The sequence below is a fragment of the Phoenix dactylifera genome, chromosome 2, assembly GCF_051530095.1.
Source record: "Phoenix dactylifera cultivar Ajwa chromosome 2, Ajwa_hap1_PhDact_Kaust_v1.1, whole genome shotgun sequence".
Classification (NCBI taxonomy): Eukaryota; Viridiplantae; Streptophyta; class Magnoliopsida; order Arecales; family Arecaceae; genus Phoenix; species Phoenix dactylifera.
The window spans coordinates 36816046-36842542 of NC_143191.1; the positions used below are offsets into that span (position 1 = coordinate 36816046).

A 26497-nucleotide genomic window follows, 5' to 3' on the forward strand; every position below is an offset into this window, starting at 1 on the left:
TGGGGGGCAAGCAGAGTTTTGGTGTGCTTCTCGAAATGTTGACTTCGTTCCACGGATGATGGCTAGCCTTGACACTCGAGGGGGTTACCCTTATATAGGAGTATGAACAAGAAAGAAACAAGAAGTGTGAAATGAAGGAGAGGGTTACTCTTATATAGGGGTATGAATAATTCTGATTAAAGCGACAGTTCGACTACCCGATCTAATTCATCTACATGTCAGCTCCGGATACGACGTGAACGATTCATCCGGATCACCACATTAATATTGTCTCGAGAAAATTCTAAAATAATGACGTCTCAGGACAGGTTGGTATGATGACGCTTTGAGAAAATCAATCAACGCATTAAAACTCCCTTGTAGATGCCATGCCCTTGATCAAGATGACGAGACAACACTTTTGTCATCTGAACTAATATTTAGTTCGGCCTCAAAAGTAGAGGCAAGTGATGGGAGAAATATGGGACATCTTGACCTTGGCCTAAACCGACCTCTTTGATCTCAGTACGAACCAAGGTGAGCAATCTCAGTAAAAACTAAGCTGCTACTCTGCTCATGCTAATAAAGACTAACAGTTATAGCGATACTATAGTTAATGCACGATCGGCGTAATTGTTGTCGCACGCTACTCATACGGGACGGTTACCATATTGTTAACGTGCAGTCAACTGTTACTTTGTAGTTAAGGCATGTCGCGCTAAATTAGATAACAAATCAATATTCTACCCTATACAAAGGAGTGGCCCAAGGATCCTCAGGTAAGCCCATTTTGAAGACTATCTTATACAAATTTTTTCTATTCTATATTGTTGCTCTACCATTCTGACTTAAGAATTGAAGGATTCTCTGTCGAAAACTTTTCGGTAAGTAGACTTTTTGCAGGTTAGTCTCAAAGGCAACCAGATATTTTTCACTTCGGTCTTATTCAACCTCATTCAGCTCGATTCTTGCTAACCTCAAGGCAAGCCGAGCACCATCCCGACCTCGATTTAAAATTTAACGGAAACAGTTAGGTAGGATGTGGGCATCAACACACACACACAAAAAAAAAACCAGTAATACACGATTCACCAAGGGTGTGAGATCTCACACCCTTAGTGGTGAAATCAAAAACAGTAATACACGGTTCCGCCCATCTGCCAGTCTACAGCTACACGAGTACCTAATACCTTTAGTGGTGAAATCAAAAGCCTTGAGCACGATTCACAAATAGCGTGAGGTATGAGCAGCTTATTTGGTGTGGTTTGGACCACGGAAAAGTGACTGAATGCGTTGGCCCAGCGGAGCAGGAGAGATTTTATGGGTCAAGCAGGCCCACTGTCCCCAGCTTCCAGAAAATTGTTCTCTTAGGACCCGTTTGGTTCACAAAAAGCATTTTTTCTTTTAAAAATATGATTCCTTAAAAGTAGATTACTAAGAAGAGAATGCATGGAAAAGAACTTTTAGCATGTTTGGTTAATTATGGAAAAGTGAGATATTTCCAGAGTACTTATGTTTGGTTGATCATCCATTTTTCTGGAAAAGTTATGTTTTATTTCTATTATACCCTTAATAAAAATTAGGTCTTTAATGCTGAAGGTCTTTTTTGAAAAAAATAAAGATGGAGTGATTCCCGCCTCATGGAAAAGACTTTTCCATGAAATGTGAGAATCATATTCCAATGGGAATACAACTTTCCCATTTCTCTTCTTTGAAAACTCCAACCAAACAAGAATCATCTCATTACTTTTCCGTTGACCACACTTTCCCCCTTCTTTTCCCGCGAACCAAACGAGCTCTTATATCCATTAATACAGGATAGAATATTACAAGAGATACGAGACATTGTCCACAAATTACAACATGGTCTTTATTCATCCACACGTCAATATTTTTCATTCCCCTGTTCGGGACAAGTTAGTTTATTCATCACGGATTGTGCTCGGATGGTCCGGATTGTTGCCAGGACTGCAAGTTGATCGGTTCGGGTTGGAGCATGCTTGACCCAACCTAATCTGGCTCCGTATTCGGATCTTGATGTCTGGTCGAACTCAACCCAATAAAAGTCTGACCGGATCTATAATTTTTTTTAGATCCACTGGATCATTCGGATCAGATCAGGGCATATATGATCCGATCTCAACCCAAGAATACTATTGGCTATGGAATATTTCTCTCACTCTATCAAGATGAATGGATAACAAGTCCATATGCCACGATGGCAGTGTGCAAAGCACAGGTCTCGTGAACAAAAGAGAATAGCTTCGTGACGCCCTTTGGATGGATTGCCCTAAGCAAGCGCTTGCCTGGTTTGTTTTGGTGTAGTTCCACCGTATTCAATGAGAGCTAATATTATAATTAATTAAGATTGTAATAAGGGTGTCAATTTAAAATCCTTTCTATTTCCAAGTCCAATTAGAGAGCCCCATGATTGTTGGTGAATCACAAAATAGCTCATTTATTCATGGATCCTGTCCCACATCACTAGAGTTTTTTGTTTTTTTCTTTTTTTCCGGAGGGGCAACGGCATTTGGTCCAAAGGACCCGAGAGCAAGCCGGATGAAGGAAGAAATAAAGTGAATGAAAAAGGCTTGGAGGCATATTTCCAAGAAGCGGTAGTTCTCGCATCCCTGTGCTCAAATCGGGGTGGGCGAGTTCGGTTCGAGTGTTTATTGATTGGATGGAACTAGAGGAATCAGAAAACGAAATATCACCCCAAGGTGTAGGAGTAGATGCACTAGAATCTCGAATTGCAAAACTTTGATCGTTGGCCACAAAGAATGCTATCCAATCTACCTCACTATTTACCTCCTGAAAATATAAAGCACCCACAAACTGAATGGTACAGCTTGTGATCAGACTAATAATGATCCAAAACTACTTTTCCAACCCTCAAGGCAAAAGTGGCATAGACAAAACCTTCCCATACTCCTTTCAATTCAGCCAAAGTTGTGGAGGTATCAAACCGATAAGAACCACTTGCGGTTATCAATGCAAAGTTCGGTCTTTTAATGATGAAACCTTGCACTCCACTGGCACCATTGTTCACCATATTGCCATTGAAGTTAATCTCAAGGAAACAAGGAAATGAAAGCATCCAAGCAAACCGAATCACTCTAAAAGATGTTAAAGCTGCAAGATAGGGTCCCAAATTTCCTCTACTATGAAAAATCCCTCGGGCATCTGAGCACAAGCGAACCCATCTGCCTGTGTAGTTGCTTTTACGAGGATCATCTTACGTCGATGAGTTAATCCCAACATCCAAGATTGCTGTTCCTTTACAGCACAGGGTCCATGCAATCACAAGCAATCACATGGCAAGCGGACAGCCATGATTGCATAAATACCATCCCAAAGTTCAATATATATATATATATATATATATATATATATATATATGTCTACTCTAAACATATAAAAAAGAAATAGCGGTAAGTAATTTAATATGTTTATCAAAATAAAAGAAGTTCTGCAAATATAAATATAAATATAAAATCTAAGGCAATTACATTGTCATCTATTTGACAGAGTTGTTGGCAGTAGAACTTTCGGAAGTAGGACTTTTTAAAATAGAGCTTTCTAAAGTAGAGCTTCTATAAAAAACTATTTAATGTTTGGTAACTACATTTATAAAATGTTATACAACTTTAATATGTATTTGATAAACAAACTGAGAAATTATTTTTGCTATAACAAAATAACTATAAAAAAATATTGCATAGTATTATATAAATAACATAATAAAATATAATATATATTAATACATAAATATATAATATAGTATAATATTTTTATAATATAATATAATATTATTATAATATAGTAATATAATATTTATTGTATATTGCTGAATCAACCATTTCCAAAAGCGTTCTCGCGTGAGTAAAGGTGAGGAAATCATAAAGGATGTGAAGTGCCGTTTGCCGAAGTCGTGTTGGTGAACACTTTGAGTTTCGTGCACGTGATTAAAATAGTAGAATTTTTTGCCCTCCCAAGGCGTCGCGACTCGAATTTTTGTGCGCAAAGGCAGTCCACTGCTGAAGCAAACAAACGCATGCACGGGTCGACTGCATTCCTTAACGCAGCACATGCGAAATTTCGACATTTGTAAAAGATCTCACTCACTTTCCAATGCACCTCTCGAGTCACTAAATTTTGTGACACAGACTTAGTAAATTCTCCGAGGAGACGTTTTGTTCGTAAAAAATATTTTTTCTCCTGAAAATATATTTTTTTAAAAAAATTTCTATATAAAAAAATTAACTTTTTCATGAAAAAAATTTTCTACGAAATATAAAAATTATATTTTTAATGAAATACAACCTTTCTATCTTATTATTTTTCTATTGACCATTTTTTTTCGCCTTCTTTTTTCGTAAACCAAACGAGCCCTGAAGCCTTTTTGTGTAGTGCGTTGGAGCTTATGGTGGTGATTTGGAGGCTATGGATGACTTGGATTACGGTCAAAAATAAAAAAATAAACACAGCTTGGCACTTCCCCCTCCAAGAAATTGTTAGTCTCTTTTGGTACAACCATGAAATTGTTGTTTGCAACCGACTGGCGGCCAAGATTTTATTTCATAATTTTTTTGAGTGCTTAGCAAAATGATGTATAAATATTGATCAATGCAAACTAATGTTTAATTTCAGCATATCAATCAATATAATGTCAAGATATTGGTGAAAATATTTTAATCAATATTTCACAATCTGAAAGAAAATTTTATCGAGATTAATATTTGTTGCTGCCAAATTTGGAACCGAGGTTGGGAGGCTGCTCGGGTGGCTCGGAGATTGGTAAGTATCGAAGAGCGTTGAGGTCGGCTGTGGCTAAAGTGAACACACGTTGAATTCCGCCGAGGCCCAACTTGCAAGAGGTCTGCTTGCTGGAAGATTTCCAGCAGAAGACCCTCTATGGTTAAGTCAGAATAGTAAAGTAACAGTGTAAAAGGGAGAAATTTTGTAGAGAGAGTCTCCAAAAGAAAAATAAGCTTACTTGAGGATCTCTAGGCCACCCTTTTATATAGGATAAAATACAACCCATTACTTGATTTGGCGTGTTGTGCCTTAGCTGTACGTTAACGGTTTGCACCATTTTAATAACATGGAAACCATCCCGCGAGAGCAGTACACAGTGGCAATTACGCCAATCGCACATTGATTGTAGATCACTATAACTGCTGGTCTTTATTAGCATGAGCAGAGTGGCACCTCGGTCTTCACCAAAGTTGTTCACCTCATGCCAACATCTCAGCGAAGTGTATAGGAAAGTGCTTCTCCAAAGAAAAGAGAAAACGAGATGAGCTTAGACTGCCCTTCATTTTTGACTTCGCGACTGACTATCTACGTCACGAACTTCTAACTTCGCCGCATTGAAGCAGTTGACGTAATCTCTAAGGGACTCTCTTTTCCTCTGTTTAACATTGAGCAATGCATCGAAACCACGATGTTGTCTTCGGCCGATGATGAAGTGGGCCATAAAAAGACGTCCAAGCTGCTCGAAAGAGTGAATCGGTTTGGGATGAAGCTTCGAGAACTAGAACCACGCTGCTTTGCGAAGAATGGTGGAAAAAGTTCTCCAAATAATCATGAGAGCCTTAAAGATCTCCAAATGATCCAAAGGATCCGAGGTGCCGTCGTATAGCTCCAGCTGAGACATTTTGAACTGAGGTAGGATCGGTTCCTCCATGATCTATTAGGAAAAGGAGGTTTCTGTGTCGAGGTTGAGGTCATTATTCGACCTCTAAGTCTGCCCCTTAAGCGCCTGACTAACAGCCCATCTCCTTGATTTTCCTATCGAGGTTTGCTTTCCATTAGGGTAGGGGCTCCCTATGACGAGGAGATGAAAGACCCGGAGCGAAATCCTTGTCGAAATGGAGACTTGGAGTACGTTGCTTCCCACCCTGATCAAGACTCCTCCATCGGGTATACCGACTCTGGTGAGATCGCTATGGACTTTGGCATTGAGAATGGTGCTTGACTTGGTGCATATGAAGCGTTAGTTGTTAGGAGTGGTGACTAGGCCGAATAGGTTCTGGTCGGATTGATTTCGACCATGGGGATGCTTGCTGTAGGCCATGGACTGCTGCAGTCAAGGCCTACATCTATTATACGAGTAAATTAAACCATTCAGTGTTCACAGGTGCAGCGGGTTGTACGAGCTAGGCATGTTTCGGACTCTGAGGCATGCGATGCTTCACGACTCTTTCATGACCTCATATTGATGATTCTCTCTTCATTTGGTGTATAGTACCCTTTTCTGGCACCAATCTGTTGCTGCCAAATTCAGAATCGAGGTTGGGAGGCTGCTCGGCTAGTTTAGAGATCGGTAAGTAGTGAAGAGCGTTGAGGTCGGCTGTGGCTGAAGTTAACAGACATTGAATACCGCCAAGGCCTAACCTATAGGAGGTCCGCTTGTCAGAAGGTTTCTGTCGAGGGACATTTCAATAGTTAAGTTAGAATAGTAGAGCAACATTGTGAAAGGAGAAATTTTGTAGAGGTGTTCGAAAGAAAAAATGAGCTTACTTGAGGATCTTCGAGCCATCTTTTTATATAGTATAGAATACAAATCTGTTATCTGATTTCGCATGTGGTGCCTTAATTGTATAGTAACGATTGGCACCACGTTAACAACGTGATAACTGTCCCATGAGAGTAGTATGCTGCGGTAATTACGCCAATCGCGTATGGACTTCAGTATCAGTATTTATTAGCACAGACATAGTGGTATCTTGATCTTCACCGAATTTGTTCACTTCAGTTAATACCGAGGTCAATAGAGTAGATCTAAGCCTAGACCAAGATGTCTTTTTTCTTGTGCCGATATTATAAATATAATTAGCTTCACATCTAAATTCTAAGGTTATAGCAAGTATTTTTGTTATCTTAGTTTCGGCATACCAAGTGCGATCCAAAACTCTTTTATTTCAATATTTTTAACCTCATTTCATGACTGTCTAGATAAATTGATATTTATCGAAGAAAGATCAACACTTCCGCATTTACTCTTAAAACTGCTGATGGATTTAATTTTACAAATCATTTTAAGAAACTAGATATTCAGAGACGAGCAGACAGCCGATAATATAAATTAATAAAAAATCCGTTTAAAGTACAATTTTATAATTTTAGTATTTTAATATTTATTTTTATGTAATATAAAATTTCAAAATATCATTTTCTTAGTTGGAACTGCAGCTGAAAAGGTTCATCCAATAACAACTTCCAACAACTTTAACAATTAGCATCATCAAATGTTTTTATTCGAATTATCAAAAATCAATCGAACCGTTAACTTACAGGGAAATTTGAACCATTTTTTTTTCAAAAAAAAAAAAAAGAGGGAGCAGCACCCACGCCATGGTGATAGTTTGGAGGAATGGCGAAGCAGGGGCAAGAGAGGAAGATAAGGAGAGAAGGAGGGGATGGAAGTGAGATTTTGAAGTCGTATGTGGGTTCTGACAATATTCCCCTTGAGACAAGACAGTACATGTCGCGCGATTTCCCAGGCGTTTGGGTTTTGAACCCCCCAACTTCATACGACACATCAATTTTCCGAAGACAGAAACGAGCAAGCAAGCAAACAAAAGTAATGAGTTTTTATTAATTTTAGTAACTTGATAATTTGCTCTTGGATTGCTTTGTCCGACAATCTAAAATGGAATAATTTCGTAGGCTCATGCCATCCTCGTTCATCAACTGCTCCTCCTCCTCCTCGGAGTAGTCGCCCCCTTTTACTCACCTTCTTCTTCTCTAACCCTAACCCTAATCCTAAATCTGCCGACCATTCAACTGGATTTCTAGGGTTTTTCGGGCTCCGTGCCGGAGAGACTGGATCAGGTACCGGAACTTCCGGGGCTTGCTTTTTTTTTTCGCTTCTTTTTTTGGCATTATTTTTGTTATTTTTTGCTTGAAGGAGTGTCGGTGGAGTCTTGGTGGGATCTTGGAGGGATATTATGAGGTTTTCGTGAGCTGCATTTGGGATTTTTCTGATCTTTGGGTTGGATTTCTAGGGTTTGGAGGCGATTTGTCTTTCCTTAGAAGGTGGCATTTTGTTTGGTCGCATGGGCTTCGTTTGGTTGTATTTGTGGTGGTAAAGAGGCTCATAATGGGGAATGGGGGATCTTGGTGTCTTTGGGATTTTCCGAGGCTCCTTTGCGTCAATGCGGTGATTTAGCTAGCCGCATTGCGGAGATTTGGATGTTTTCTTTTGTTTCTTTGCGTCAATGCTGGGATTTATCTAATTCGTTTTTTTTTCGAGGTATTTTTAACGTTCCTTCTTCTTTTTCTTTCTTTCTTTCTCGATTCTCTTTTGTTGTCCAAGTTTTGATTTTGTTCTCATTTTATCTCTTGTCAAGCAGAAAGGCGCGATTTTACTTGTATTTTAGCTTTCTAGGGCTTTAGAAGTTGAAGGAATCAAGAGAAATGAGAGGGGCTTTCGTGGATCGGTGTTAGCTCTGGGGTGAAATCTTCCCTTTTGGAATCTTTGTAAAGAAAAGGAGGAATTTACTTGTTCTTGCTTCGCCAACAAGCTTGTTTGTGATTTGGGTTTCTGAACAAGGTCGAAATGGAGTTTTTTAAAGGGAAAAAGTTCAGAAGAGCTCGCATGCCAAAAGAGGAGGATGATCTGAACCCTGAAAGCGATCAAGGGGCCTTGGAGGAACCAAAAGTTGGCACCATGGATTCGGCACCGAAGGCAGCTGCTGCTGACCCAGCTGTGGAGGAGGAGGATGATGACGATGATTTCATCACTAATGAAGTGAAGAGGCGGCTGAAGGAGCTGAGGAAGAACAGCTTCATGGTTCTGATTCCTGAAGAATCGTGCCCAGAAGAGGAGGAGTCAAGTTCAAGTGAGTGGAGGGAATCGGAGGTGGAAGATGGGTATCCCTGGTGTGGATTTGATACATTATACAATAAATATTGCGAGAGGATGCTGTTCTTCGACAAGATGATCGCTCAGCAGTTGCAGGAAGCAGGTATATCACTGTCTGATGATGAATCTGGGTTCAACCTTTTATTACTTTTTAGTTTATACATCAAAATTTTCTCAGTTCCATTATAACAAAGTAGCTTAACTTTGAAGGAAATTGGTTTGTCAACCAATTATGTTGATTTTCAATCTGGTTTATGTTTGTGAATTTATTCAAAAATCCAAAATAAATAGGTGATGGTTAAAAGTGTGCAGTCTTGATGTCTTATTCTGGCACGCAACTATGGTTTGAGCTTCCTCTAGTTTAATTGAATATTTAGGATATTTTCTATTGAGTTCTGAGTTTTTGGCTTAGCTTGTCAAGGTATTTTCTACTTTATAGTGTACTTAGTTATGTACTAAAAAAAATTGTGCTAATGTCTTTAATCTCTTAATTAAATAAATTTGCCAGTCAAGCTCTGCATCTCAAATGTCTCTGATGGGTCTGCAAGCAGGGTTGAACTTTTTTCAAGGCCTTGGCTGAACTATACTTGGCATTTAATGCATGCCCACAATCTGGTGAAGGCCAGTAATTTAGGTGCAATCTTTTTGAGTCTTGAAACTCAGGCTGACAGTTTGTGTAAACTTCTGGCGAGTCCTGCTGTGAGAACCTCTTTAATTTGAAGTTCTGCACCACTGCTGATCTAAATTTGATAAGGTTTTGCTTTGTTGTTCTTGTTGTTGTTGTTGTATCTTTATCAAACCCTTGAGTGCCCTCCTACTTTTTTTATCGTTCTTTTTGTTTACTAGCAACCTTTCACACTATTACATGTCTAGTTCCCTTTGTCTTCAAAATGTAACTGCCTCAGTCCTGAAGCAAACAAATTTCTTCAAGCCTTATCTAGTTACAGAATGTTTGATTCCAGAGCAGATGTTCACTGAATATTCAGGATGCTTGCATGCAGGTGCTCTCTCGTTCCACCAATTTCGTTCATATAATTTGTTTCCTATTGTTTATTATGTATATTTCGGGAGGGGCTGCAGCTGTTTTTGTTTCCATTGGCTACTGCATATAGATTAACTTGGAATTTAAGTCTTCTGAATTTATTACAATATACCTGCATCCATATTGACTATTGCACATGAAGATTACGACTTCTGAAACATTTTCTTAGCTTGCATGTGCAAATTACTTTGACGTGTATTTGTAATACCATATTGGACATAATCCCAACCCTGATATGCCTTTTTAATGTGGCAAATAAAGGTATGTCTGCTACCATTTTTGATGTCACAGTAAGAGTTTTATGGAAATTTAGAAATTTTTCTTCTCTATCTTTTGCTTATGTGCATCACTACTTTATCTCTGACTGGTCTACCATTGATCCTGTATGTGATTCTGTTATGTTTGGCAGTTGTCTAATGCTCCTCATTTTTATATGATAAAACACATCATGTCGCAGGATCTTGGAATATTTCAAATAATTCACCGAGATCTGTATCTAAGAAGCTGTCATTGACTCTAAGGAACCTTTCTTTCAAGAAGCGAGATGAACTTCAAGATGACTGTGAGCATCTACGACAATCTCGGGAGGATGACCCTTACCATAGTCTTGAAACTGCTTACATAGCACAAATTTGTTTGACTTGGGAGGCTCTCCATTGTCAGTACACTCAACTGAGTCAGAAACTATCATCCCAACCCGAAAATGCCACCACCTATTGCTATGCTGCTCAGGCATTTCAGCAATTCCAGGTTCTGTTGCAGAGGTTTATTGAAAATGAGCCCTTTGAACAGGGTTCCAGGGTGGAAATTTATGCCCGAACTCGAAGTTCTCTCTCCAAGTTGCTTCAAGTTCCTAGTTTTCAAGGTAAGTGCCAAGAGATAGAGAAGTTCATGTAACTTAACTAATTCACAAAGAATTTGTATTCTGATGCTTGTTTGAGTGGGTAATTTCTCAAATCACTTTGAAAAATTTAGTTTTAATATCAGAATCATGTTCTCTTGCTTTGCACTAGTGATCATCATCTTTGCAACCTTATATAATTCTTTCGTGAGAGCTTGATTAAGTGTTAATCTGCTCATTTACGAGATTGGTTGGTTATGTAAAACTAGTAGCTTTGTTGCACTTAAGCATTGATCGGCATGCTATTTATAAAACCTACATCACTTGTCAGGTATGTTTAAAAGTAAAATGGTCATTGGTGCATGACCTTATGGTCTATCCTCAGCATACTATTTATAAAACCTACCTCAGTTGTCAGGTATGTTTCAAAGTAAAATGGTCATCAGTGCATGCTCTTATGGTTCTATCTGATTTAACAAATTTTGGAGGGTTTTTAACCAGAGGCATGTATTTGATTCTGCACCCTGTATATGATCAATGAATACATGGACATAGAACATCATATGAAACTGCTGATTTCATGTATAAGGTTGCCTTGTGAGCTGAACCTGAATTACTTTTGTTTTTTGTTCTGAAAAGAACAGTCTTAAGAGAGTAATAGATAGGGTGGATCAACAACTATAACACTAGTTAACACTTTCAGTGCTTGTGAATGAAACCCCACATGGCTTTTGTGGAAGTATCAAGCATTTGAGTTCAAAGGGATCCTGTTTTCCCCCATGTGCAGGGAATTGTAAATTGACTTACGGAAAAAAGGGAAGCTGGCTTAAAATTTGGAAGCCTGTTCATTTTAGTTAGTTGATAGGTGCATGCCATTCTTCTCTATGATGTTCTAATGTTGACTCTTTAACTATGAAGTAAAATTTAGGAATACTTTGATAAAACTGGTTCTAGATTTCATATAAATTTCATATATGCGGGAACATGACTTGCTTTATGCCTTCTATCAGGTATGGACCAGAAAGAAAATGAGGCAGATGAATTAGACCCACCGATCTTTTCCTCCGACCTTTTGAATATAATGGAGGAGTCAATTTTAACCTTCCTCCTTTTTGTAAAGACGGATAAGAAAAAATCAGTCAGTTCTCTGAATTTATTTAGGGGTCACAATCAGGATGAAAGCTCCCTTCAGCAGGTTAAAGCCTCTCTTGAGAAGGTATGCTTCATAAGCTGGTCCATTTCTATCCCGTTTCTAGTAAAATCCCCATGATCCATCTTTTTAAGTGGCTACTTATGCGGTTCATTTAAATGTACTTGAAAATACTCTAGAGGAAAAACTGGCATTCTCTTTGTTTTGCAATAATTCTCCTGCTTTCTTGTTTTATTGATCAATTATTTAGTGAATTCTCTTTAACCATGATTATCCCCTTCATTGGTATCTCATCTGTGCAGTCTTTAGTTTTAAGTATCGGCTAGTCAAGAGTTAACTTCTTCTATAGCTGTCTGTGGTTGTGTAATGTGAGAATGGCATTCTGTTAAAGTATCAATAAAAGCCCCTCCAGAGGCAAGTAATTGTGATTTGTTATTGCATAAGGTATTTTGCTAGCCTAAGAATCCGAGGTTGCTTTTGTTGTAACAATCAATTTCACTTACATATGTAGCATAGATGATTTTATTGTGTATATGTCTCAATGAAGTACATGCTTTGGAGAACTCTTATTTTAAATTCTCCAAGATCTCGTCTCCTGAGGTTAGTACTCTCTAAAGATCCGTGTATGTAACAACAGAAGGAGAGCAAAGTGAAGGAGCTCTCCAAAATCAAAGGTTGGAAGAAATCGTGGCCAGCCACCCCAGATAAAGTGGAGCTGCTACTTGGCCTCATTGACATCAAAGTCGTAGCAAGGGTTTTGAGAATGGCAAGAATCAGCAAGGAGCAGTTGCTATGGTGCGAAGAGAAGATGAGCAAGCTTGATTTGTCTGAGAACAAGCTCTGCCGAGATGGGTCGCCAATCCTTTTCCCTTGTTGATGTTTTTTTTTTTTTCTTCTGTTAAGGTGGGTAGCATCTTTTGGAAACCTGAACCTATATATTTATCTTATGATTTGTAAGTTGGTCGTTTTGCTGCTAGCTTGTAGTAACCCGAAGTAACCAATCATGAAAGTTCGCTTGCTAGTGTGATGTCACAGTTCATCAGCAGACCTCATATTGATATATCACAGCAGGTTTTAGTTACTGAAAAGTAGATCTAAGTTTGTTCACTTGCATTATTTAGTATGGCATAAACTTGCACTGAGTTATTTGAAAGCACTGTTGCCAGGTTGTAGATGTCAGCATGTATTTGATTCCTATATTGCATTGGCAATCTTAAGTAATCAAAAAGATTAAACTAATTGTAGAGCTCAATCATCTCCCGAGCTGTAGGGTGGTCAGAAGCTAAAACAACAGAAGCAGCCATTTTGACTTCTCAGATCTAGATCTGTACCTGATAATTTAATCGAGCTTTGTACTTTAGCTTGCTCGATTTGCTGATTTATTAAGCTCAACGTTGTCTTTGTCAGGTTACAGGGTGTGAAACTGGGGTCCTTTATGGATTCTGTTTTGAGCTGGACCCCCTCTTCTATAACTTTTTATCAGCACATGAATAGGTTTAAAATAAGGAATGTAAAGTGTGTGGGGTGGCCTTGGTTCTTCGTTTTAGCTGTGTTGGAACTGCGGCAGTTCTGACAATTTTGGAGGGCCTACTCTTAGGGATTCACATTGGGCCATTAGGGCTGGGCTTTAGTTGGTCACGGGTTCAGCCCAGTTTATTGGACGCTAGAATGAGTCCACCAAACTGTCACAAATGGAGCTTGGGGGGAAATTGGGCCAACCTAAGTTATGGACCGAGCTGTCTCATGATAGTCTGAATTCAGCTCATGTACCATGGGCGAACAGCCCAACCCCTGGAACATATTATAGCTTTAGGTGGTGAAGAGTCGGGGTCGATGTGAATTTTTGAGGAAGATCAGTCATCGTCGGATCATTGAGGCTGGCCTTCTTTCTTGCTCGATGGATGGGTTTTGCAGTCAAGCTCTCTTCTGCCTTTGTACTCGAAAGTCTCCGTCCGGCTTGAGGAAACTTTTGCATGCCGCCATTATCTTTTGGGAGGCCTACGCCCTATAGAACTTATCTATTTGAGACTGTTCTTTCGCCTGAAGGTTGACATTAGAATTCTAGCTTTCATTAAAATTCAAAACATGCACCGTCATTTCTCCTTCTGCAGTCCTATCATATGTATTATGTTAAATCTTTGTCAACGATTCTTAATTAGAAGAAAATTCTTTAAGTAATTATTATCTTGATCTGTATTTATCATATTATACAAATAAAGAACTATGTAGTATACAAATAAATACATTTGTATAATATATACGTCAAAATTGAATATTGGGCTGGGCTGGATTGGGCTATTGGGCTCATAAATCACAAGTGCAAGATTGGTCTGAGATTTAAATCAGGCCAATGTTTGTGGCCGGAGCTCATCCGTGCTGTAAATTTTGGCCCATTCTTTTTATACTTCGGCCTGGGTTAAGTAGGACATGGACTGGGCTAGTCCAATGTGCATCCATATGGTGCATTTGAGTAACTTCCATGATGAAGCAGGGGATAGCTACCAGCTGATCTTTTCACTATCTGCATCATAAATTATTATCTTATTTTATTTTTTAAAAATATTGTGAGCTGTTAGATGTTAACTCAGAAAAGAAAAAAAAACATCCTATATGAGCAGTAGGGTTATAATAGAGTTAAAGCATAATCAAGCTTGGGTCTGATCAACTTTGGTTTGAAATTTGTTTCCAGCCGGATAGTTGAGATCTTGCATGATTTTTTTTACCTCTATTTCAAGCTTGATTTGAGCTTAATTTTGAACCAGGCCAATACAAGGCAAATTGAACAGCTTGAAGATCCTAAATCGAATTAAAGAAATTCATGCTCAAACTAAGTTTAGTTCTAGCTTAAGTTAAAGCTTGATTCAAGCTAGTTTGAAATTAATATTTAGTAATTTTAAAACTAAATAAATATTCATGCTTGAAACAATCTTAATATTATGGATCATTGGATCTAAGACCCAATAATTACTATATAAATGAGATAGACTTTGCTCATCTCAAAACGATAGTGTATCTATCTCCACAATTAATTGTTACTTATCCAAAAAAAAGTTCATACTATTAAAAATATCTAAAAACTAAAGGCCATATAGTTTAGTGGTCTAACCTAAGCATTAAAATTATTGATTTTAAATCTATACATGTTTTAACATGTGTAGATCAGGATCAGCACTATTAATCCTTAATTTAAGTGCTTTATATTGTATTTAGCTTAGTATGGTGGAAACTGTCTATTTTTGCATTTATTTGATATATAAGTGAAGAGATCATCAAAACAAATAGTTTTTTGATTTCTAGACGTTTTTAATGATATAAATCATGATCTATGATATGAATCTTCGATTTGAGTGCCTAATTATTGATTTTAAACCTAACAGAGGTATATACCTTCTCTCAAGAAAATAGTACTCACATACAGACATACATACAGATACATATATGTATGTATGTATGCATGCATGTATGTATATGTATATAACTTAATCTAGTTGAGCTTGATCAAGCGAGGTCTATTTTTGGCTCGATGTGGGTTTATTTTCGATCCTTTATTACTAGTTTAAAATTGATTCATTTAGTTTTGAATTGAGTTTGAACTATACTTTTATAGCCAAACTGTGCCTAGATTGTTTGCCACTAGGGATGGAAATATGCCGGGCTAGGCCAGGCCACACCCTTACTTGAGCCTGGCCTACAATATTTTTTCCGGTTTTAGGTTGCCCTTAGGTTTGAAAATTTTTGGAAAATCTGCCCATGCCTAGGTCCAAGCCAACTCAAACCTGATTGGGCTAGCCCAACTTTGTTGAGTGGACTGTGGTCTATTGAATCACAAATAGCTTTCTTATTGATAATTCAAAATTATAATTATTTTGAGATGATTGGAAATGCATCCAACTATTATGCCTTTAAAAGATTCCAGAGGCTTGAAAACACCAATGTTCCACAATTGTAACCCAAAAACTTAAGGAAGGATGATGAAGGGTTTTGGACTTATTCGGGCCTAAATCCGAGCTCTATTTTAGACCTTGTCCGGGCTCGGGCTTGGGCCGGGCTAATAATATACTCAAGCTCGATCCAAAAAACAAATAGGTTCTTATATTTAAGCCCAAATCTAACCTAAAATTTTTCAAGCCTAGCCCGTTGTCTAACCCGAAGTTGGTGCAGCCGAGTTTATTTCCAACCCTATTCGCCACCCCCAGCGAACCATGATTTTGTCAAATAATATTGTTTACGGTTGTAATTTACTCTTATGCAACTAACAACAATTTTATAAGTGCAACAATTATGTTGCAAAATTCAGTTCAAGATATGGCCCTAAATCTTTTACTTCATTAGAAGGACAAATAGCGCATGTTGTGGTTCAAATTTGGCCCGAGGGTGACCACGCCGGAGGAGTCGAGAGAGCTGCCGACTGGAGCGGAAGAAGGAGAGCCACTTCCATGCGACGGTGTACCTGCACAAAGCCTCACCGGGGGATCCGGTGAGGGCCCTCCGATGCTCAAGTTAAGGTAGATCTTAGTTGGTCCAAAAAGTTTTCCTAGTGTTACCTAATGGGGCTACATATAGCCCTCGGAGATGTGTCTAGGTGGCAGAGGTATGGCCCATCCTCAGCATGGGAGGAGATAGGTTTTAGACAGATGGCGCTTAGCTAAAGCTTGCTTGGGCACACGGCGTAGGCCGTTCCTGTGAACGGTAAGGCGTCGATAGGTGCGGCGGGGTATAGCTGGAGCAGCATGGCATTATTCTTGACTATCGTTGGTCAGTAAACAAAGCATAATGCGGTGACGTTGTAATGTACGACCACGTAGGCGGGCATAGGCACATACGTGGATGCGGTCGTGGGCGAAGCTGAGCTCGATGAGGGGTCGCATCATGCGTTCGGCGAGTTCATTTTGGCGGGTGTTGAGGTCGGCCTAGCTTTTTCAATTTCGAGATTTGCTCGGTAGGGCGCCCCGAGTTCAAGGGTCGGGGCACGTTGTTAGATGGGGCGCCTCGAACTTGGCCAAGGTGTATCGTCGAATATTAAAGGCGCCCCGAGCTCGGGTCGAGGCGCGTCGGCGAATATACAAGGCGCTCCAAGCTCGGTTGGGGTGTGTTGGCGAATATTGTGGGAGCCCCGAGCTCGTTCGGGACACATTGTTGATTGGTCCTGCGGTCGGAGGAGCTTTTTGGTTCGCAACTGACTCAGCAGGGCATTCCAAGCTCGGGCTCGGGACGTCATTACAGGCAGAAAAAGCTATGGGAGGTCGTAATAGCAGAGAGATCCAACCAAGGTCAATTGAGCCTTTGGCAAAGTCTGAGATTGGGCCAGTTCTGAGCATGGTTGTAGTCTTGCCCAGTTGATGTTGTGGGATGATCCCTTGCGCCAGGCAGGACGATCCATTTTGCCCCCCATCAGCGCCAACCCAAAATAGTTGCTATGATAGGCCAACAACGTTATTGAATCTTGATTTTTGGTTAGTTCTTAGCCTAAATTTTAATTTATTTTCTGTTTGGTAAGAAGGATAGATAGAGAAGGAAAAATATACTGGGAGAAAAGATAGATGGGTCTTCCATCGATCTTTGCATATGTTTGGTGAAACATTAAGGATGGATGGGAATGCTTCCCTCGTCTGTTTGTTATAGGAAGAATTAAAGAAATAACAGGTAATATATGTATGACATTTTTACTAATTATGCTTTGGTAAAAAAATAATTATCAATTTATAACTTTTATTTATACGAAAGAAGTAGGGATAACTATATAAAATTTAATTTAAGTTAATTAAATAAATGATTTTATAGATTAATTATATATGAACTTGTTTTTATTCATTAATTATATAAATAACTAATTAATTTGTAATTTAATGATGTTAATTTAAAAGTAAAAAAGTGTTAAAGTTTTGTTTAAAAAATAATGAGGGGTAATATTATTAATGTAAAAAATTCACCCCTCATATGCTTCATCTATCCTTCCTTGCGTCCTCCTAAATTGAAAGGATTTAAATTGGCGGTCTAGGATAGACTGATAATTCCTCATTTTCATCCATCCTTCCTAAAATTTTTTGAACTAAATGGTAGATCAAGGCTATCCATCCTTCTAACTCCATCCATTCTCTCTCTCATCAGCCTAACCAAACGCAACAGCGGCTCACCAGGCATTTATCTGAGACAATGGTAGTAGTACTAGAGATCCAGAAAATGATTAATGCTAATAGTTATTATAACATATGCTACGTTGATTAGATAACTGTTATTTGTCATTTTTATTACCTCCCTAGTCAAATAATATTTAAATTATTTTTATCTTCCATTTTGGTTTGAAAAATAATATCTTATTAGGCAAATGCTGATACAGTCAAATAATGTCATATTTTTCTGTCTAAATAGCCTATTACAATTATTTGAAAAACTCATTACATGACTAAACTAGACAGAGTAGTAGCCGTTATTTTCCTACATTGGTTAATAATGGCCTCACGGATGGTCCATTATTTGACACTTCCCCGGTCCAACTTCAAGCAAATTAGAGAAGCCTAGGACCCGGCAAATACGTACAGTCATCTAACGGTCCATATCTTTAGCTTGTCTCCATCTTTAGCTCCATCAAACGGTCTGGAGTTTCTTATCAGGTGGAAGTATATTAGGCTGTATGACTACACGAAAAATTATAAATTAATTTGTTTGGCTTGGGTTGTCTTTTTTTTTTTTTTTGTTTTTTTGGTGTAACGGATGTTTCATACAATTTTAGTACGGATACATGCAAAAGAGTCAAAATACAGCATATTTCGGAGCGCACTAGGTAGCTCATTCTCTCCAAACAAAAAATGCCTCCAGAATGATTTATCATGTATGAGGCCACGCAGTCTGCAACCCCATTAGTCTCTCTGTAGCCATGTATAGTCTAAAAGGCTATCCCACCATAAACTATGGCTCGGATATTTCGGATCAAAAGGTGGCACTCACATGCACCGCCAACAATCCGTTGAACCCATCTAATGGCTGCGGTCGAATCTCTCTCAAACAATATCGCACTAGCCTATAGCACTCATTGGGCATAGCCTAGCCCGGCCCATGCCACCCCCAACTTAGTCCTCCGGGGCTAGTTCGATTCGTCCATTAAGAAATTGTGAGAATGAGGGCAGTTTTGGAGAATCGGCGTCAGAAGGCATCAAGAAGCGGCTTTAAAGCTTCTAGACGGACGCGAATCTTCTTCATCCATTAGCTTTCGGCCGACGACAATTTTTCTTTTTTCTTAGCTTTTTAATATTCCCTTGGTGTCAAAGATTGCAAGAAGGCAATGATTACTGTTGTAATAGAAGTAGGGTTACCAAATTACTCACTATTATAACGTTACCACTGTTATTTGTCCAATAAAATCTTTAAAATTCTAAGGCAATGGTCGTCATTGGCAGTTATAAACATATAAACAAACATCTCTCCATGGTACACACACACACACACACACACGTTAGTAACATAAAAATAATACTATCCTCCTCTGTAAATTGAAAAAAGATTAAAAAAACATAATAATGTTTGTTTTAAAAAAAACAATTGATTAGTGTTCATATTGTTCCTTTCCGACAAATCAACAGCTCTACACGGAACAACGGAATAAAGAAAAAGAAAAGACCGAGTTTATACAAACATTGGCTTTTTATTAGCCTTTACATGGCGACCTTAGTCATGTAATCTTATTAAAGTGCCAAAGCCATTGTTAGATGCAAGCAATATTTTGCCTCTTCGCTGAACTTCCCCACTCTTCTGTAGAAATTTTCTTTGAATTGATCGTTGTAACCTTCTCTCTCTCTCTCTCTCTCTCTCTCTCTCTCTCTCTCTCTCTCTGTGTGTGTGTGTGTGTGTGTGTGTGTCTCCACAACTCCCAGCTCAGAAACCCAGGTTTCTCTGCCAATGAATACTGTCTTTTTTTTTCAAGTTTGCTTCAGAAATTAGCAGTATATATGCTTTAGTTTGTCTTGTGTTGATTTCATAATTTCTGTACTTCCGATTTATAAAGGTGATCGCAGTAGCCTTCAATATGCCAACAGAAGTTGCATATGGGGTGTATAACTTCTATTGTCATAGTTCGATCCTGTTTCCTTTTCCTTCTCTAGAATTTTTATCTCCAATAGTTGTCACAAAAAAACATAATCAAATTAGCTTCTTTTATCTCCAAGCCAATAGATAGTTTCCTTCACAAAATTCGTTGCAAGCAAGCTCATGAAGCAGTCTTCTTTTGAATATTTCTTCTCTTGTTTTCCATCTAACTTCTTTATTCTACTAAATACTTTCATTCTTGCTTTCCTTCATTTATCCATACCGAACTTTCTTTTTTGTAGAAATATTGATGGGAGTGCATCTGATGTAATAAGTGCTATTGCCATATAAGTTCTTATTCACCTTTTTCATTTTTTTAATTTGTAGTTCAACATTTGAATCCCATCCTCTCTTGATTTATGATAATTTACTACATCATGGGATTTCTGATGTTTCCTTGCTGCTTCATAGAAATATGCACAGCAGATTTATTGATGTATACTGTGCATGTTTAATTTTTTATTTATGATCACAATTATTTTACAATAAAATTTCCCCCTAGATTTGTTTATGAAAACAGAAGAATTTTTTTTAGCCAATTAGTCTTTGCTCAGCCAATTGGCATCTCTCTCCTCTCTGCTTACACTGGGAGAGGTCTCGAGTTTGGCTGGGAATGGTGGCAAGAGCCATTATTTTTTCTTAAAATAAGACTCTGTTTTCCCTATTTTCTCGATCATCAGCTTCTTCAACTTCAGAGATACTGTCTGCAGATTTTCTTTTTCTTTTGTTTGGAATGCAGTAACATGACTCAACTCATCATCTTTCCCTGCCACTTTAACACTGTCATCCCATAAATTATTAGAGGAAAAAAGTTATGCTTTAACTTGGATTTCTTCGCAAATAGGATATACTATTAAATCTTGTTAGCATAACAGATGTAGATTTGATTTTCTTTTCTTCTTCTTTTTTTCCCCAGACTTGTGAAGTTTTTTATACATTTTCCCTAGTTTTTATCTTTCTGACCAAATTTCTACCTCTCTCCTTCCATCTTTTTCAGTGTCTGGAAGGATTTATAACCGAGGAACTGGGTTGAGATTTTAAAACATCATTGCCTTTCTCGGAGAGGAAAAGAGCATATAATTCTAGGATTCCTTTACTGATTTCTTTGCACAGTATGTTTCATCTTTCCCTAAGTTTTGTTTGGAACAAATAACTTGAAAACCAAGCATAGAATATTTTTCAGTCTGGTTTTGCATGAGATTCTAGAGCTGTTAACTTCTATGGATAACCTTTGTGTTGCTTCTTCTTTCAAATATGCTTTTCTTGCATGAGCATACTGGCTCCAAATTTTCCTTTGCAGCTCGGATGCATGGAATAGTAGTACAAAATCCTATAGAGTTTTGGAAAAACATCAAGAGTTTTTTTATACTGATTCTGGTTTCAGCTCGAGCCCGAAGAATTCATAGGAAGGTACCTGGAGATGGGATGTTCAACTTCAAAATTGGATGATCCGGAGGCTGTCCGGATCTGCCGGGACAGAAAGAATTTTATCAAAGAGGCCATCGAGCAGAGAAACCGGTTCGCTTCTGGTCACATTGCTTACATCCAGTCTTTAAGGCGTGTCTCCCTTGCTCTTTGTACTTATGTTGGTGGAGATGAAGACCATGGCTTCTTCTTCTTAGATTCCTACACAACACCACCATTGACACAGGTCAGAAAGGTAAGCCCTGAAGTCATCTCAATTCCTTTAAAATGCTTCACACTGACACCAACCAAGCCAGGCGAAAGCAGCTCTTTTGTTGCGAATTACTTTAGACCGGGCGAAATTCCATCAGTTTCTATTGAGGAAGTGCCTGAGTCACCAGAAATTGTGAGAATTGAATCCTACTACCCTATGGATGATCATTATGGCATCAATAGTTCTTTCACCGCAGATGCTCCACCACCGAGCACATCATTCTTCTCTTCACCTTATAACAGACCAAGCTATCCACCAGCATCACCTCAAACCTCAAACTGGGACTTTTTCTGGAACCCTTTCTCATTGATGGATACATATGGATACCCTCCTATGAACAGTCTTGATCAGGTAATAGATGATGATGAGATAACAGGGTTAAGGATGGTTCGGAAAGAAGGGATTCCTGAATTGGAAGGAGAGGAAGACAAAAATAACAAAGAGAATGAAGAATCTGTGAAGGTGGAAATGGTAAAGAAACCAAAGGTTGTCCCAGAACATACTGGAGAAAAGGTCAGCAGAGATAGAGATAAAGATGATGACAAAACTAGGAAGGTGAATGAAGTAAAGGAGCTTCAGTCTCAAGGCACAGAGAGTATGGAAGTATCAGAATCTAGGAAGGCCATGGTTCTTGAGGTCAATAACGAGCAGGGAGTCGTGAGCAATAGAGAGAGTACACAAGAAACTCCTCGTTTTACAGTATATGTGAACAGAAGACCCACAAGTATGGCAGAAGTTATGAAGGATGTAGAGGGGCAGTTCTTGAGAATTTGTGATTCTGCTAACGAGGTTTCAGTGATGTTGGAAGCAAGCAGAGCTCAGAAATCCTCGAACTCAATAGCAGGTATTTTCATCAAGCCACTAGCTACTTAAAGTTCATAGACAGCAAGATGTTGAATCTTTCATGCCTCTTGAACTCTTTTCCTCAACAAAAAACATACATTAGAAGATGTTACATGCCAACAAATTTTGCTGTGAACTCTTTCCTTTTGGTAAACGAAAGAACGGTGCTTTTCATCACTTAAATATATAGCTCGATAGATATTCTTATTCTTATTCTTATTCTTATTATTATTTTGTTGTAAAGATGACAGCCAATGTTCCATGCCAACCAGATTTACTTGCCGTGTTTGCATTGATATTTTCAGGAAAATCCAATTATGTTTTTGTATTGTTACATGACAGTTTGGATGTTGAACCCAGCTTCTTTGTTCCATTCAACATCATCCCTTTCATCATCTTCTAGGCTCCTCAAAGCTTCTTCCACTTCGAGGGATGATGGCAATGAAAATGGTGGTAATCACTCAGAGGAATCTCTTATGATATCTGGAAGCCACAAGTCAACCCTGGACAGATTATATGTATGGGAAAAGAAGCTATATGAAGAAGTCAAGGTATTTCTTTATTACAATGTCTTGGCTAGGTTCGTTAGTTAATGATATTGGCGTAGGAAATATGAAAATTTCCAGTTTATAACTAAAAGTTCTTGTTGGCAGGCTGAAGAACTTTTGCGTATAGCATATGAGAAGAAATGCATGCAGCTTAGGAGTCAAGATCTGAAAGGGGCAGAGCCTTCTGTTGTTGATAAAACAAGAGCTGCGATAAGAGATCTCCAAACTCGGTTAAAAGTTTCTATAAATTCAATGGAGTATGTTTCAAAAAGGATTGAAACGTTACGTGATCAGGAATTATATCCACAGCTTGTGGATTTGATACGAGGGTATGTTTGATTAACTACCTGCTAGTTAATTATGTTACTTGAAATATGCAACCAGAAGATATTCCTCTACAGATGATAGATTTTTAAGGTTTATGCAACATTTACTCATTCTAGATACTCAAAAAGTCTTTTTCTTCCTTTTTAAGTTTTTTAGGTAAACTCAAAAGTGTTTGATCAGTTCAAGAAAATGGAGAGAGAAAAAAAGATGGAACTTATGACGATACTTGCACTTTACTTGCTCTAGTAACAAGTGTTTATTTTATGTTAGAACTTAAGAGTATATCATGTTAGCAAATAGTGTAACTATATACATTTGGAAATGTGCATAAGATGCCCGCTGAACTTGATGAAGAAGGCACAGATAGATTGTAGATTGGCTAAAAACACGTACGAATGTATGTTAGTCCCACTTCAACTATGCATTGGATTAATCTTGGGTATTTTTACCTGATCCAAAAATTCAAATAGTATCTTTCAGCTAGCTTTCTTGAATGAAGCCCTAGCTATTGCAAATGGCATCAGAGTGATTTAGGCTCATAATCCATGTAGACTAGAAGACATTGAAGCACAGAATTTTTGAGTTGACTGCAAGCTGATTGTGATGTTTGTAATTGAATTTAATTATGTCCAAATTCTTAACCTAATGAAAATGCCAGAGCTTAAATAGCGAAAACATGTATGGACTTGTGCAAACGTGGGTTTAGTCCCGTATTGGTTATATACATAGTAAATCTTGGATGCTTATACAAGGCTAAAAAATCTAAATAACGCTTTCAGTTAGTCTTTTTTAGTGAGGTTCTAGATTGTTAGAAGAAACAAGAGATTCATCATTGTTATATGTATGCTCCGTGCCATGCAAAATATTTTGGACATACTAATTTCTTGAGAAATTAAATTTTTTAACATCATACATACCTTCTTTCCAACAAAAATATTATGGGGAGTTACCGTTTTATACATACACATCAAACATCATATATATGTGTCTAGCATTATGAAAGCCATAAACACACGCGAGAAAGGCAGTATCGTTACCTTGATAGAGAGGATTTTCTTAGTCTCAGGCATAGGAGATGTTTTTTTGGATTAGCGAAGGGAGAATTTTTGTATTTAAAACACGGCAGGATGCTTGCTTTTCAGGCACCTATCTCAGTTAGTGCAGTAGAATTCTCACTTTATTTCTTCTCTCTTTATGATTCCTTAACTTTGTTTAATGTTTTCAGATAAAAAGGCACACTTGGTTAGGTTGTACACTGATTTATGTTTGCGCGTAGTACGTCATCGCTGTTGCTTTCGGCGCAGGTTAGCGAGGATGTGGACGGCCGTGGCGGAGTGCCACCGGATCCAGAAGCGCACAATAGACGAGGCCAAGCTCCTCCTCTTCTCCTCCTCCCCCGCCGCAGTCCCCGCCGGAGCTCCGCCGCCAAGGGCCTCCCGCTCCGCCGCCCGCCTCGAGGCAGAGATCCGGAACTGGCGCTCCTGCCTCGCGGCCTGGATCGAGGCCCAGCGGTCCTACGCCCGCGCCCTCGCCGGCTGGATCCTCCGTTGCGCGCCGCCCACGAGGGACACCGGCGACCAGTCGGCGCAGGTGTCGCCGCTTTCCGGCGCCAGCGGAGCGCCCCCGCTCTACGGGGTCTGCGTGCGGTGGTCCCGGGTGCTCGACGCGGTCGACGAGAAGAAGGCGATCGAGGGCGTGGATTTCTTCGCGGCGGGGGTAGGGTCGGTGACCGGGCAGCTGAGGGAGGGGGCGGCGGCGGCGGCGGAGGGGCTGGGGATGATGACGGCGGAGGCCTGCGCGAGGGTGCTGTGCGCGGGGATGTCGGTCGCCGCCGGAACACTTGCGGAATTCGCCGGCGCGTCGGCGGAGGGGTACGAGGCGTTGCTGAAGACCTGGGAGGAGGGTGGAAGGGAAGGTGGGGTGGATTCGTAGTATGGGAACAGTTTGGGCTGATAACTTATACGTGATTAATATTAAGTTCTTAATCGCAATATATGTGACAATCTCAAGCATGGCTACCAGTTCAATTATGTGACAATCTCAAGCTTGGCTCAAATTAAACCTGAATCAAACGAAACTGAATTCAATTGAAATAAGTTTGAAACTAAGTCAGCTCAATCAAGCTTGAAAAAATTATATGGTGTAACATATTGGATATATAGTACCATATACTCTATTTGTACTTCCATACAAAAAGTTTTAATTGATGAATTAGATAAATAATTTTTATTATTTAGGTGTGATAACATATTTTTTGAGTATTTATTATTTTTTGTTATTTCCATCTTTCTAGTTTCTACATCTATCTATTCTATTATATAATTTCAAAACTCTTCTAATGTGTATAAAGGCATGTTCGTATTTTTCTACTATGCTTGTTCCATTCTGTGTATTTCCTCCACCTCTCTCAGCCGCACATTCTATCTGTTGTTTCCTCCTTTTCCAATATAGCTATTAACTATAAGATTAATTAGTGGCAATGTTGCGCCGAGCATATTTACAGTGAGATTAATAGGGATACGAATAGTGAAAGTCCCAAATCATCACAAAAAGAAGCAACCCGTATCAAAAGAGCCTAATCATAAACTCAGTCAGATTTTTATTTCTCTACTTGCTTATCCCACCATCAAATCATGTGATCATCCCAATTGGCATCCCATGTGTAAATTTCTTTTGTCACCGCTTGCTATGGTAGAAGCGTTGCAAACATGGCAAGGCTGGAGATTTGCTAGATTAGGATAACCCTGATTGGGTTGAGAAAAAGAGTCAGATCGGGTATAGAGGAGGCTTTTGTTGCCGATAACCCAAGTTGGGTTGTGCCTGTTGACCTGAGCAGGGGCCCAAGTCGGTCTAAGATTTGGGTTGTATCTTTCAGACGAAAGTTCGCAATATCAACGGTTGGATCATTTTTAGGCATTGAACGAGAGTTATAAACTTAGGCCCTGTTTGGGGGAGCTTTTGGAGGGCCAGAAAGCACTTTCTGGCCCTCCAAAAGTACTTTTAGATTAAAAATTGTGTTTGGTAAATTTTTCAAAAAGCTGTTTCAGTTTTTGCGAAAAGCTGAAAACAGCTTTTGGGAGGAAGCTCCAATTTGGAGCTTTTGGAGGGAAGCTGTTTCAGCTTTTTCGGAAAGCTGTT

The 26497-nt window shown here is 38.9% G+C and overlaps 2 protein-coding genes across 13 annotated transcripts; both read left to right on the top strand.

The window, feature by feature from the left end:
- Positions 1-7391: 7391 nt before the first annotated feature.
- Positions 7392-12997, top strand: LOC103701466 (DUF1666 family protein (DUF1666)). 4 transcript variants are annotated; one of them, XM_088716242.2, is made up of 6 exons: positions 7533-7567; positions 7654-7818; positions 8340-8954; positions 10351-10758; positions 11745-11950; positions 12522-12997. In XM_088716242.2, the coding sequence occupies exons 3-6, from the start codon at positions 8546-8548 to the stop codon at positions 12759-12761; spliced, it is 1263 nt and encodes a 420-aa protein (XP_088572368.1). In that variant the 5' UTR covers positions 7533-7567; positions 7654-7818; positions 8340-8545; the 3' UTR covers positions 12762-12997. The 4 variants fall into 4 exon arrangements, with proteins under 4 accessions (XP_008781742.1, XP_088572368.1, XP_008781740.1 ...); XM_008783519.6 differs by lacking the exon at positions 7533-7567 and adding an exon at positions 7992-8239 and having other exon boundaries at positions 7622-7818; XM_008783520.6 differs by lacking the exon at positions 7654-7818 and having other exon boundaries at positions 7392-7567.
- Positions 12998-19539: 6542 nt separating this feature from the next.
- LOC103701465 (protein ALTERED PHOSPHATE STARVATION RESPONSE 1) lies at positions 19540-25397 on the top strand. 9 transcript variants are annotated; one of them, XM_088716245.2, is made up of 6 exons: positions 19540-19659; positions 20961-21075; positions 21348-22485; positions 22827-23035; positions 23138-23361; positions 24664-25397. In XM_088716245.2, exons 3-6 carry the CDS (start codon positions 21384-21386, stop codon positions 25289-25291), a joined length of 2163 nt encoding a protein of 720 aa, XP_088572371.2. In that variant the 5' UTR covers positions 19540-19659; positions 20961-21075; positions 21348-21383; the 3' UTR covers positions 25292-25397. The 9 variants fall into 9 exon arrangements, with proteins under 9 accessions (XP_088572371.2, XP_089785082.1, XP_088572369.2 ...); XM_088716244.2 differs by having other exon boundaries at positions 19585-19765; XM_089928956.1 differs by having other exon boundaries at positions 20961-22485.
- The last annotated feature ends 1100 nt before the right edge of the window (positions 25398-26497 follow it).